The sequence below is a fragment of the Hypanus sabinus genome, chromosome 18 (genome assembly GCF_030144855.1).
Source record: "Hypanus sabinus isolate sHypSab1 chromosome 18, sHypSab1.hap1, whole genome shotgun sequence".
NCBI classification, from domain to species: domain Eukaryota; kingdom Metazoa; phylum Chordata; class Chondrichthyes; order Myliobatiformes; family Dasyatidae; genus Hypanus; species Hypanus sabinus.
Window position 1 is genome coordinate 35,637,270 of NC_082723.1, and position 14,854 is coordinate 35,652,123.

Below are 14,854 nucleotides of genomic sequence, written 5' to 3' on the forward strand. Positions count from 1 at the left end.
AATGAAATGAGGCAAAATTAACAGGAACTCAGAACTGCAGGAAGACTAATGGTATCAAGGAAGTGCAGGGGTGAAAGTACAAAACACTGGGGAATATGAAAATAAAGAACAAATGAAAACAACAGTCCTTTATAAATACATAAAGAACAAGAGGTTCTCTCTTCACAAAAAAAGGGCCACAATGCAGACATTGTGATTAGGGACGTGGGGTGTGAAATACTGGTTGAGATAAACATGCTGAGAGAAAATTCGTAAGAAATGTTGCATCATTGCAAGTAGCTACATTCCAGGCTTGGATGAAATGTATTCCAGGCTGTCAAGAGATGCAGTGGAGGACACAGCAGTAAGCCTGGCCAGCATTTTCCAACTATTCCTCCCTGGGCATTATAGCTAATTTTAAAATATCGACCAATGTCATCAGTGAACTCATAAACACGAGATTCTGCAGATGCTGGAAATCGTGATCAACTCTAAGTAAAGTTAATTTATTATCAAAGTACATATTTATCATCACATACAACTCTGAGTTTCATTTTTGCAGTCATACTCATGACTATAAACCATAATAGAATCATTGAAAAACTGCACACAATGACGGATAAACAACCAATGTGCAAAGGACAACAAACTCTGCAAATACATAAAGAAAAAAATAACAAATTAATATGCAATACATTTCAGAATATGAGATGAAGAGTTCTTGAAAGTGAGTCCATAGGTTGTGGGAAAGGTTTGGTGATAGTACGAGTGAAGTTAACCCCTCTCAAGAGTCTGATGTTTGAGGGGTAATGACTGTTCCTGAACTTAGTGGTGTTTGAGTACCTTCTTCCTGATAACAGCAGCAAGGAGGGAGCATAGCTTCGATGGTGGGAGTCCTTGATATGGACGCTGCTTTCCTGTGACAGCATTTGGTATAGATGTGCTCGATGGTGGGCAGGGCTTTACCCGAGATGGACTGGGCCATATCCATAATGGACACAACTCTCACAAAACACTGAGGAACTCAGGATTGATGAAGTGTCTCAGCCCAAAACATTGGCTGATTTGCTGAGGTCCTCCAGCATTTCAAACGAGAAAATCTGCAGATGCTGGAAGTCCAAAGCAACACACACAAAATTCTGGAGAAACTCAGCAGGTCAGGCAGCATCTATAGAAGAGAGTAAACAGTCGACATTTTGGAGGAACTCAGGACTGATAGAGTACCTTGGCCTGAAATGTCAACTGCTTACTCTTTTCCACAGATGCTGCCTGGCCTGCTGAGTTCCTCCAGAATTTTTGTGTGTATTCCTCTGGCATTTTCTCTCTCCACAGATGCTTCCTTACCTATTGAATATTTTCAACATCATCTGGTTTTATTGGAGGTTTCCAGCATCTGCTGCATTTTATTTTTGGAGTTGATGGGGTTGTGAATGGGTAAAGTGAATATAGCCCGGCCAACCTTAACCTGGTGTAGGGTAAACCATCTTCAAAAAAAATTCAAAGCTTCAGTATTAAGTGATATTTATAAAAAGGCATGGATTAACAAACATGAGAAAGGTAATATTTCATTAATGACTGCATTTTCCATGGAGATAATAAAGGTGGAACATTTGATAAATTTTATGAATTTCCCACATGGAAGTCTGTTCACTAAAAACCTGTGTACCTCTCTGGGAGCTGAGAATGAGCTCTTACCTTCAATTTATGTAAACAACATTTCTCTTTTTTAACAGAAATACTTCATCATAATGCAGAGTGTGTTTTACCCTGATGAGCGAATACAGGCTCGGTATGTAGTCATTTCTGGTGTTATTTTGTAAATTAAATAAGTGAAGTTCTTAATGAATCTCCACTGTCAGTCTTTATTAGAAGGTCAGCTGGAATTTGGAGCTCGATCTCATGCTGTGCACAACTAATAGTTGCTTTTACTGGTATAAGAAACCGCACAGCCTACCAGGGAGCAATCATCTTCCTGCCCGTTAGCCTGTTAATTGCCTGCAAATCTTTCCATGTTTCCTCAAAGAAAAGATTTGGGAAATGAAGCAACTTCCAGATTCTGCTTCTCCTGGGCAAAGTTTTGAATCTTATTTGCCTTCTTAATGTAGTCTACCCCCCTGCATTTCCACTCACTGACCTTTTAAACCATTGAGCCACTGAGTGTTACAGCAATTGCAGTGTTAAGGCTGTTAACCAGTGTTACTGTTCGTCTCAGGTATGACATCAAGGGTTGCCAGGTCAGTCGATGGACAGACCCTGCCCCAGAGGGGAGCAATATCATTGTCGTACTGAAAGACATGAACTTCGAAGGGAACACAATTGGCTTAGGTAAGGATCAGTCTATTGTCCTTGTATCTGTTGCTGACAATTCTCCCTTCTCTGCATAAATATGATGCAGGAGAGGTACTGGGATGTACTGTTGATTTTATAATATTAGTGAGCAAGTGGGAAATACTGATGAGTTTCAGGCCTTTCTACCATAATCTGAATTCCCAGGATTAATTCTCTCTATCTACAGTTTGTAAGTTCCTAAACCTACAATTTGAGTTCAAAGCTGGTGATATGTGAGAATCAGTAATGTTGGTACTTATATCAAGGATTAACTTTATTCTATTTACATGTATTAGAAATTTGCTGTAGTGAGTTGGTCAGGGTGTGACATGCAACAAAATAGTAACATTCAATGAAAGAATAAAGAATTATATTAAAAATTTAGAGGTTACAGATATGGAATAAAATATGCATAAGTATACATATTTATATGTATATGTGTGTGTATATATTCCTTCAATATCAGAGAATGTATACATTTACAACCTGAAATTCGTACATCCCCAAAACAAGAGACCCCCATAGAATAAAAACACAAAATGCTGGCAGAACTCAGCAAGCCAGACAGCATCTATGGGAGGAGGTAGTGACGACGTTTTGGGCCGAAACCCTTCATCAGGAGACCCCACAGAATTGATGATAAAATATTGAAACACCGAAGACCACCTCCCTCACCCTCCGCATAAGTAGCAACAGCCCTCCCTCCCCCCTCACTTGCGCCAGCAGAAGCCCTGACCCCACCCCACCCCGCCCCCACCACCATGCAAGCAAGAGCAACAGTTCCCAAAGAGACCTTCATCCAGTGACAACATCAACAAAATTACAGTCCGTAACATAACCCAGCACTTCACCATCTCAGGCAGGATTTGTGTGTGTGTGTTTATTGTACCATGAACTAAAATACAGTGAAAAGCTTTTGTTTTGCATGTAATCCAGACAAAGTGTGCCATATATGGTTACCTTGAAGTAGCAATTAGTGTTGCGATTGCAGAAAAAATGCAGTGCAGGTGGACAAGTAAAATGCAAGAGCTATGTTGAGGTAGACTGGGAGATCAAGAGTTCAATGATTCATCTTTTAGAATATGAGGGGTCCATTCAAGTGTCTGGTAATCGTGGGATAGAAACTGTCCTTGCACCTGGTGGTTCAAACTCTCAGGCTTTTGTACCTTCTGCTTGATGGGAGAGAGAAGAAGAGAGGATGACAAGGGTAAGAGGGGACAACAAGGGTAAGAGGGAACGACAAGGGTAAGAGGGAACTTTGAAGGGAAAGGAAAGGAGGGAGAATGCCCAGGGTGAGAGGGGTCTTTGGTTATTTGGCTACTTTCTTGAGGTAGGCAGAGGTTGGTTTAGTTACCCAAACCTATTTAATTGAGAATGATATAGTTTATTAACTCATCAACTAATGCACTTTGTTATTTACAGAAATATTTAATATTGGGATAGGGGTGTCTATTTAGTGAACTCTCACCCTCATTTGAAGAGGGAGGAGAGGTCATATGAGTAACCTTGCACACATTTCAACTACTGGACTTGACACCGGCTTAGGACAATTTATAATTCACAGTTCAATCTGAGGTATAGGATAGGGGTGGAAAACCAATCCTTTCCCTGCCATTCCGTGGGAAATAATTCTGTTAGCTGAGAAGAACAGAATTCCATTCACATTTTGGGGAAAAGAATTATTTCCTCGGTTACCTCTTGTGACAACAGTGTTCAGGAGTAGCAGTGATAATTTCCATCTCATAGAGCATTTTAATGTAGCAAAAGCAAGGTACTTCTTGTATCCAATTACAAGGAACCATGTAAGGATGGATGACAGCCAGCTTGGTTAAAGAAACAGGCTCTCAGGAGCATCTCAAAGGTGCAGAAAGGGAGGTGAATGATGGAGAGCTCTGGGATGGTGGGAACCCCAGGGGTTAAGGCTCAGGAAACTGAAGGCAAGGCTGCCACTGTTGGAGAAGCTAACTGATGCACCATCAATAACTCACACTGAGACGTAAGGCGAGATATCGGCTTTTATTGACTGGAAGAAGGAACCAGGAGTGAGTGTCTATCATACAAGGTCTTGGAGACTGAGGCCGAGCGTCAGGCCGCAGATCTCCTTTGTACAGGGGCCTGTGGGAGGAGCCACAGGAGCAGTCAGCAGGGGCGTGTCCCGACAGGCACATAGTTCACCACACTAACATCAGGATGGAGAAGACTGGAGATCTCAGAAGATTGTAGGGACAGAGATTAGAGATTGAGGAAGATTAGGCTATGGAGAAGTTCGAAAACCCAATGAAAGCTTTGTCTTGAGAGACGCAATAGGAAATTGTGAATCCTGCACAAATTCCGGGTTTATTAGACCCAACTGTCCTGCTTTCTTAATCATTCTGCATTGTTCTGAACTCCTGAAATGTTTTGTCACAGATCAGCAACGACCTTGGCTTGTTCGGCAAGTGAATATTGACACAGAGTATCTTAAAAGTCTGAACGTTCTGGACTACAGCCTGCTGGTAGCTCACCAGCCCTTGCACCTTGACGAGCGGCGACAGAGCTGGTCCTTTGCAAGTGTCATTCTCCGCACTAAGAAGTAAGTGGATTTAAACTGGAATGAACCTCTCCATCTTATCGTAAGCTGTTCTTAAAGTATGAAAGAACAAGAACCAGCTTCAGCAATAAGGGGCCAAAGTGCTGTACATTTCCATGAGAATGAGGATGCTGGGTTTCTGCTCTTTAGCTAACAGGTCATTAGCAGTCTTAAGGTTCAAGGCCCACTCTTGGCACTTAAACCATAATCTAGGTCAACACTCCATTAACTGAAGGAGTGCTGTGTTGTAAGATAGTTTCTTTCAGAGAAGTTAAGCCAATATCACATCAGCCTTATTGAGTAGAATTAAAGATCCCACAGTCATTGTATTGAAGAAAAATACGATTTATTTCAGGTATCCTGGGATCAATATTTATTTCTGAATTAACATCACTACAAGAGTAGCCACTACTTCATGACTGCCTATACAAGCTACTGATTACCAAATTGGCCACATTTTCTTTCCTGTTTTATAACAGTACCTCAAAGAAATACTTAAATTGAATCAACACACACAAAATGCTGGAGGAACTCAGCTGTGTAGCACTTTATAGTATTCTTACAGTTCTTTCTCCCCTCTCTCACAGATCGATGATCAGTGGAGGCAGCCCCAGTCAATCCACTGGGACCTCAGTCCCAGGGCTAGTGGAGGAGGAATCTACAGTGCTGGTATCCGAGGTAGTCAGTGGCACAGATGAGTGCCACGTCAAGGAAGTGCCCAGGGCAAAGTTGAGCTCAACAGGCAGCAGTGGTTCGGAGATGGAATTGGCCGACGTCTCGGTCCAGAATCGCCGGCTGCTGCCCAACTGCAAGAATTCTTTGCACATCATCGACGGGGCCCAGACCCGCTACTTTGTAGGAATCATTGACATCTTCACTGTTTATGGGTTCCGTAAAAAGCTGGAATACCTGTGGAAGTCCATCAGGTATCGGGGCCAGTCCTTCTCCACTGTCCACCCTGACAGATATGCCAAACGACTGTGCCAGTGGGTTGAAGACCACACAGTTTAGGAACTGGGGTAGGTTGGGAGAGTAGGGTGAAGGTAGGGGGAAGGAACAGAACAAAGAGCTCAGAATTTTGTAAGCGAGTGAGAGTGGTGGGGCTACTTTTTCCCACTGAATATAGTCAATGACCTGACAGTAGGTCGCAAGGTGGGAGGTCAACCTCTCAAGAGGAAACGCAACCTCATGATTGGGTGTAACAGGGCTTGAGTGAACCTTCAATGCCAATAATTGGAGAGAGCTACCCTGTTTCTGTGTGGTATAGTTCTTGGTGTAAAGTCTCCAGCATTACACCATTAAAGCAACTTTTAAATTAAAATATGAGAAAGAATTCTCTGGTCACTGCATGGAGAAGCTGTCCAGACTTGCATGATGCTCTAGATTGCCTTAAATGGAAGGTGAAGGGAAGCTACTACCATTGAGCCTTAAGTACAGAACGTTGCACCCAATCCCTCATGAGTAAGGATTGATTTTTTTAAAAATATGCATGCAGTAAATTAGTGGTTCAGAACCCAGAGCCACTCCAGTCACCTGTCTTCATATCAGCTAATCTTCAAATGTTAATGCCTTTAAAGAGGCGAAGCGCTGATCTTGCCAACAAAGGGTTGATGCCCATGTTCAATGCAGCATCACCTCCAGTGGTGGGGACTGAAGTCACTCCATTTTAGGGTAGAAATGTCAGCTAATGCCAAACCCTGTACCAGGTTAGGGGAGTTATGGAATAAGATCCAGATCAGGATCAAGATTTCTTGTCGTTTGTTAGTAATTGATTGTGCACCACAATAACAGCCTGGCCCTGGGTATCAGTTTGCAGAAGTACATATTTCCGGTTGTACTTTACACAAGGGGTTCTGAACCTTTTTTTAATGCCGTGGACCACTACCATTAACTGACTGGTCCATTTGGGAACCCCTGCTTTAGATGTATCAAGTCCTGCTGTCCTGTTCCCCTGCTGATTTTCTGTGTAACTTCTTCTGCCTACATTCCCATCAATTCCCCCCACCCCTCAGTCTCCCACTCACGTACACAGCAAGAACAATTTTCAGCACCCACTCTGCACTCTTTTTTGTGATGTAGGAGGAAACCCCCGCTGTCAGAGACAGAATGTGCAGACTCCACACTAACAACACCAAAGTTCAGTCTCAATTCTGGGTCATGAGAGCAGCAAGACTACAGCTCCACTGCTGCCCCACTGTGGTGGACAAATAGAAGTGGTCACAATAATGGAAGATGGACTTTTGCGAGCTCCTAATTATAGCAAGTTGGAACGTTCTGTTTGGAAAGAAGTTAGCATGGCAGATTTTAAAAATAGATTAGGAAGGTTATTGGGAAATTATTATATATAGGACTTTTGGGAAAGTCAAAAGGAATCGGATTGTTTGGAAAATCCTCAAAGAGATGATATAGGTATGATAGCCAAGAGGAGTCCTGCTATGCTCTGTCATTTTATAGTACGCTTAAGATAAGTTTGGATAGGTACGTGGACAAGAGAGGTATGGAGGGCTGTGGTCCTCCATAGATGGGCCTCGGCAGAAAACCCGGCCAGCACAGACTAGATGGGCCAAAGGGGCTGCTGCTGTGTGTAGTGATCTATGACTGTTTGTACTCAGTGAGTAGATCAGTAACCCAAGGGTAGAGATTTGGCAGAACCAAAGAGAAGATGAGAAGGTTTTAAGCACATGTTGGTTTGATTCTGGAAAGACATTAATAAAAAATCAAAATGGATTTAAATATATACTTGAAAAGGAAATATGTCACTGCTCGCTTTCACTCTAATTAATCTCAGTGCCTATATTTCAGTAACTACATAGTGGAAGTGCTTCCACTGACCCATGGGGAGGTTGGGTGGAATTGTGTTCAGTCTGGCACTTGGCAGCCGTAAATCGTTAGCTGGATTGATCCTCAAAGTGCAGATGTTGGAAATGTACAATATCCAATGGCAGATAACAATGCAGGGTAATGTTCTAGCTGAACTCCCTCTGATCACTATGCCACCTTAAAGATTTGTGCTGTGCCATGTGATTTATACTGTAAACCCAATGAGTCACATACTGTCTTCTGTAGAATCATCTCACAGCCATGACTTCCAGCAAAATAGCAGCTATTCTCCATCCAGGTAGAACCATCATACACAGTAATCTATCAGAGTTACCATACACACTGATTTCGTTGTCTACACCCTACTAAAACCACTCAGGCACTGCTTCTCCATAGAAGTTGAACCCAAATGATTACCAAATACACTGTATTCTAATAAGCTGCTTTTTATGCTGTAGCCCACCCAATAGAACCATATCAGGTACCATAGAAACAGATCCACTTCGTCCCAATAGAACCACTTAACATATGTCGCACCCAACAGGTACAATCACCCCCACAAAAACTCCTTTGATGCCTTGTAAAATACATTTATTCTCCATAACATTCCACAGAGCTGTGATTTGGAAATTATGCTTTTCTAATTTGATGCCACTATTGACTCTGAAGTGGGGGTTAAGAGTCCCAGCCTAGGGAGTGCAATAAATTTATAAAATGTGGAATCTCGGGCATCGTATATAATTGATATACACTGTGCAAATAACTGATCAAATTGTATCATATATGAAAACATAACTGCTAAATAAGATTAATAAAATGATTTTTTGATTCCTTTAAGTTTTTCTTAACATATCCCAGAGCTCTTTGCAGCTGATGAAATACTCAAGAAGTGTATTATTGAAGTTGCACAGAAAATGTACAAGGCAAGGTTCTACAGACAGCAATGTGATCATAAGCATAATGATCAGCCCACTGGGGAGACTCCCTGTTATTCTTTGACCGCTTTATTAGGTATACCTGTACTCCTGTTTGTTAACACAAGTATCTAATCAGCCAATCATGATGGCAGCAACTCAGTACATAAAAGAGTGCAGACATTTACTTGTTGGTCAGACCAAACATCAGAATGGGGAAGAAATGTGATCGAAGTGACTTTGACCAGGTTGGTGCCAGATGGGGTGGTTTGAGGATCTCAGAAAGCACAGATCTCCTGTGATTTTCACACACAACAGTCTTCAGAGTTTGCAGAGGATGGTGCAAAAAACAAAAAAAAGACGTCCAGTGAGCAGCACGCACACAATTTGGTGGAACACCGCAGGCCAGGCAGCATCTGTAGGGAGAAGCACTGTCGACGTTTCGGGCAGCAGTTCTGTGGGCAAAAATGCCCTGTTAATGTGAGAGCTCAGAGGAGAACGGCCAGACTGGTTCAAGCAGACAGGAAGGCGACAGTAACTCAAATAACCAGACGTTACAACAGTGGTGAGCAGGCGAGCATCTCAATGCACACGTCAAACCTTGAAGTGGACGGGCTACAGCAGCGGAAGACCGCGGACATAAACTCAGTGGCCATTTTATTATGTACGGGAGGTACCTAATAAAGTGGCCACTGAGCATATTGTCATGGGGTTCACTCGAGTCCTCGGAATCACTGCTATCCATTCAAATCACAGAACACGTGGACTTATTACAATGCAGGGCTATTTGATTCATCATTTGTCAACTTTGAATCCAGTTATTTAATTCAATGGTACACAGGAACATCTTTTACAGATGAACTTCTGGTGGGACTAAACTGCATCAACTTGAACTCCAGGACATGGAGCTGACCTTGACTCTGTTCACCTGATGCCAAAAATCTCATCCTTTGTTATCTGGGAACCTTTATTTATCAAAAGGCACACAATAAAGACTAAGAACTCTGAAATAAGAACCAGAAATGCCGGAAATAATAAATATTTCGAGCAGCACTCGCCCACCCCCACAATATTTACTTCGTATTTACAACTCAGAAATTTGTAAATACGAGTTTGGCATTCATTGCAAATTCTGAGTCAGATTTAATCATGAAAGATCATCGATCTGAAACGGTAAGTTTTTTTTTCTGCAGAAACTGCCTGACCAGTTGAGTATTTTCTGCTTTTCTCTCCCAATTTCCAACCTCTGCAGACCTCCCCGTAACATTACACTGCCTCTCATATGGAGACAGGCGCCGGAGTAAGAGAAGAGGTATCACAGAGCAATTCAAATGAAGCAAGATGAGAAAGCTCCATCAAATCATGTGGAAACGGCTTCAGGCAGTTTCACTTTGGTGGGCTCTGCCTCAGTCAGGCGAACACTGTCATTATGATGTGCTCAGGAGCCCGAGAAAGGGAAATGAGTAATCCTAAGAGATTCTGCAGATGCTGGAGATCTTGAGAAACACACACAAAATGCTGCAGGAACTCAGCAGTTCAGGCAGCATCTTTGGAGGGGCATAAACAGTCGATGTTTCTGGCAGAGACCCTTCATCCGTCCTGACACTGAATTCCTCCAGCATTTGTATGTCGCTCAAAGGAAAATGATTATTTTGGACACAAGTGATTCACTAATCCTGTGACTGAAAGCCGTCAGACAGTTGCTTTATATTTCTGTAAAACAACCACGATTGGGGTTGTGTATCTTTAAGCAGTATATTTTACTGGCTGTCAGTTGGATAGGGACTACCCCCACAGTTCGTTTGACAGATCTGACCGAATCTAGTATGACAACAGCGCCACCTCCTGGTTTATCAATATATAAACGAGCTGGGAGTCCAAAATGCTAGAGGAACGCAGCAGGCCAGGCAGCATCTATAGGAAGAAGTACAGTCAACGTTTCAGGCCGAGACCCTTCATCAGGGACTCCTTTTACTACCTTTAATAATTCCGGGTGAATAGAGCTCGTCTCCAGTTAATGAACAGGTTCTGTTTTAACAAACGTCCATAAATTGATTTTGTTCGTAAGTCGTAAAATACGAAAAATCGCTCGACAAGATAAACCATACTTTCACAATTTTGTAATGAATAGCGTCAAGGGTACCTAAATAATTAAAAAGAGCAATTACTGAAGAGAGAGAGAATCAGAAATACGTTTACTCTATCGTAAACTATATCATACTATGCTATAATTATTGTCTTGCGTAGGAAGGAATGTCTGTCAGCAGCTGGAACTTAATATAATGGAAACTTATTTGTACATACAGGTGCTCATTAGTCGAGTTAGTAACCACATTCTGTGAATCATAACGGGGACAGGGAATGTAATCGGGAAAAAGTTGGCACCTAATGAAATGGTTGGCATCAGAGTTGAAGTAGGAATGGTGAAAGGCAGAGTTGGTGGCAGATGATGTTCAAAGTGGGAAAGTACGAAGAAGTGATATACCATGCCGAGGAATGGGTGACAGGCGAATGGAAGAATAGAGGAGTTATAGCTTATGAAGATTTGAAAATGGTAAGGGAATTGAAAATAAAAGAATCCATGCTTCACAGTTTTGTGTTGGGAATCACTTGGAGAATTTTGCACCATAATTGGCGAGAGGAATTAGAAATGTGTACCAGATTATAGCCAAGTTAAATGTTACCTTTGTAACTCAAAACATTAAACGAATTCAAAGAAACTCACGGGTGTCCAAAAATACGGGAGTAGTTCCAATTTACCATAAGCGAAGTGCGCACATTATCACGCGATAGCAGGATACTAACGCATTTTTACATATAACCTGTAATTATTTAAACGAACAAGTATTATTAATCCAACAATGTATATACAAGGTTACCCAAATATTATTGAAATATTAAATATGCAACATTAAGGTTATGCTGTGTATTTGGAGAAGCTATAGTTATTCTCCATAGAACAGTAAATTTAGGGGGTGAAATCAGTGTTATGAGGGGTTTTTTGATCGAGTAAGCAGGTAAAATGTATTTCTGCTATCGTGGTCGAACTAGTGCAAGAACTAACGGAAGTGAGCAGTAATTTCTTCACTCGTTGGGTTCAGCTACTGGAGATGTCCCTGGGCTGGAGACCTTGAGGAGGAGGATTCTGAAGACAAGGTAGAAAAGACACCTCTGGCATCATCTCCCGTCAGCACCTCTGGCATCATCTCCCGTCAGCACAGGGGAATTGCTTTTCTATAATTATCGGAAGAAGTCAGGCAGAGAACACAATGACATTCAGGACCCCCATCACCTAGAACATGCTCTCCTCTCATAAAAGAGGAGGTACAGGAGCCTGAAGACACACATTCAACGCTTTAGGAACAGCTTCTTCCCCTCTGACATCAGATTTCTGGAATGACAATTAGCCCGTGTACACTACCTCACTATTTTCCCCTCTCTTTCTGCACTACATATTTAATTTAATTATGAATATAAATAAGAAATATAGTGTTTTTATGTATTACACTGTACTGCTGCCGCAAAACAGCAAATCTCATGACATATGCTGATGATATTAAAGCCTGATTCTGACTCTCATTCTGCACTGCTCCAAAGAGATTATTCTTACCCTTGGCCATTAGGCTCTGTAGCCAGGAAGTGATGAGCCCTCCTGTTAGACTACTTGAGATAACTTTTTTTTATTCTTTCTTACTTCTCTTCTTATATTTGTATATTTGTATATCTGTGCGCTTGTAATGCTACTGTGACACTGTAATTTCCTTTGGAATCAATAAAGTATCTATCTGTCTATCACACTCTGATAGCGAGAGTTAAAATAAACACTGTTATTAGCATTGCAATCCTGTAAAATTCAGATTCAGATTCAGTTTATTGTCATTTAGAAACCACAAATGCAATGCAGTTAAAAAATGAGACAACGTTCCTCCAGAATGATATCACAAAAGCACACGACAAAACAGACTACACCAGAAAATCCACTTAACATTTGGCAATCCCCAGCCCAGAGTCTGGAGAGGCTGCTGCGTGTTAATATCGCGCTGCCATCTTAGTGTGTTCCCCGGAAAGGAGCTCCAATTCCACCAGACAAAACAAGACCAAAAACTAAAGCTACAAGACCTGCACAAAACCACATAGTTACAACATATAGTTACAGCAGTGTAAACAATAGCATAATTGATTAAAAAAAAACAGACCATGGGCACAGTAAAAATAGTCCAAAGATGTTAAAGGACTATAAGTTCAAAGGAAACCACCACACAGTTTCCACAAGTCCCCAGAGTCCCGACAGACTTGCCATCCCACGCCGGCGGCAGAAGAGAATACCCCTGTTATGGACTTACAGGGCACCCCCCGACTCAGCCTCGCAGACACAGTACACAATGAAAGCTCCGTCTAACCCAGCCTCGCAGACACAGTACACACTGAAAGCTCCATCTAACCCAGCCTCGCAGACACAGCACACACTGAAAGCTCCGTCTAACCCAGCCTCGCAGACACAGTACACAATGAAAACGACCTGACCGCAGTCCGTCAAACCTCCAACGACCATCCCCTCCAGCACAGCTTCTCCGAGCACCATCCTCTGCCGAGCGTATTAAGACGCCAACGGCCACCGGCAACGCGACCCCGAGGACTGGGGGCCTGTTCTTCCCAGCAGAGTCCCACACTTCACAGCAGCAGCAGCAATGAAGAAGGTCTTCCTGGAGATTTCCCGATGTTCCTCCATGCTCCCATGTCCGTTTTCAATCGATTATGATTGCGCACGGCACCCCACTTCATAAATACCAGATAATCAGCTCCGGAGTGGCCGCTGCAAGCTGCGTCGTGCCGCCATCTTGTAAATGTGTTGTGATTAAAAGTTAACAGCATTCCATGGTGTTCCTCAGGACGTTACCGCCTCTGTACGGGCAAAACGCGATCCCCTCAGACACGGACACATTTCCCGATCAGCCTGCAAGGTGAGAGTTCTGATTGGGAGATCATCTACACAAAGCAATCGCTGTCACCTGTTATTTCTGCAGGAATATATGGAGGGCAGGATGATATGTGTTTACCCTTCACATCCTGCTCCACAGGTGCACACGCTTTGCTCAATATATATCAATAAAGGGATCCTTCACCTAAAACTTGCTGCAGAAACTGCGTCAAATGTTGAAAAGAGCTTTAATTCCGGGCAAATTAAAACACTTGTCTTTGATCCTGTCCGTATTGGAGTATAAAAATATTATGGAGTATAAAACTTGTATCATTTGCTGTGTAACTAGTCAGTTTGCTATGCATGTACCCAATTTAGTAGAATGAAATCTTAGGAATGTAGAAGACACTGGTGTGTTAATGAGAGGTAGCTAAAGAGCTAAAGAAATGTAGATTAGAACATTGCTCAGTTCTGAGTTTATTATTTGCTATGCATGTACCCAATTTGGTAGGAGACTGAAGTCTTAAAAATGTAGAAGACAATGGTGTGTTAATGAGAGGTAGCTAAGAGATGTAGATTAGAACATGATTAAGCCAATTGATAGGAATAATAGGGACTTGATGTATGTGTAGTATGCAACTATAGATCGATTACATATGCTAATGCAACTAAGCCAGGAGATTGCTATAAAACATGCTATGTCCAAGGATCGGTGGGCAATCAGCGACTAGCTCAATGACCGTCTCAGCTTTGATTTGCAAATTAAAGTTTAACCCTTCTTGAAGAATCTTCTGCGTCTCCTAGTCATTTGTGAGGCACGAGAAACCATGACATCCGCAGGTGTTATCCTTGGTTCAAATACTAAGGCCTTTGGGCTGCCACTCATCATAAGTGCCACTGACAAGCGCAGTAATAGTACTAGTAGTGGTATGGTCACTCAAGCCGAGTATAATGTTCTCCTCAGGGTCTGCCTGTTGGTGACCGTAGAGGCCGATCCACATCTGGGATGTTAGTGTGGATTCCCTTAATGGAGAAAGCTGTTCTGGTGGTGCTTATTTATTCATTTATAGTATTTGTTGTCCGCCCCTAATTGCCCCACAGATATGAGGGGTCTGCGTGTCCGGGTTTTGGAAGGGGGATGTCTCTCACTGAAGGACAAAAGTGAACAAAATCAGCTTTGCAACGATCTTCTAATTTCATGCTGGTGCTGTAGTGGCATCAGCACTGGACTTCAAGGCAGATGGTCGAGAGTTCGAATCCAACCAGGTCCCAATCTGGTCAGCAGCAGTATCTGTCCAGGAGAAAATCCTGCCAATCTACTTCTGT

General features: G+C 42.4%; 1 protein-coding gene across 3 annotated transcripts in view; it reads left to right on the forward strand.

Moving 5' to 3' along the window:
- pip5kl1 (phosphatidylinositol-4-phosphate 5-kinase-like 1) overlaps window positions 1–8,571 on the forward strand; it is a 58,127-nt gene extending 49,556 nt beyond the window's left edge. For all 3 annotated transcript variants that reach the window (XM_059994073.1, XM_059994072.1, XM_059994074.1), the window contains 4 exons: window positions 1,713–1,768; window positions 2,192–2,304; window positions 4,717–4,879; window positions 5,464–8,571. In XM_059994073.1, the coding sequence (XP_059850056.1) occupies window positions 1,713–1,768; window positions 2,192–2,304; window positions 4,717–4,879; window positions 5,464–5,887 (756 nt within the window). In that variant the 3' untranslated portion in view covers window positions 5,888–8,571. The remainder of the gene's footprint in view (window positions 1–1,712; window positions 1,769–2,191; window positions 2,305–4,716; window positions 4,880–5,463) is intronic.
- Window positions 8,572–14,854: the final 6,283 nt, after the last annotated feature.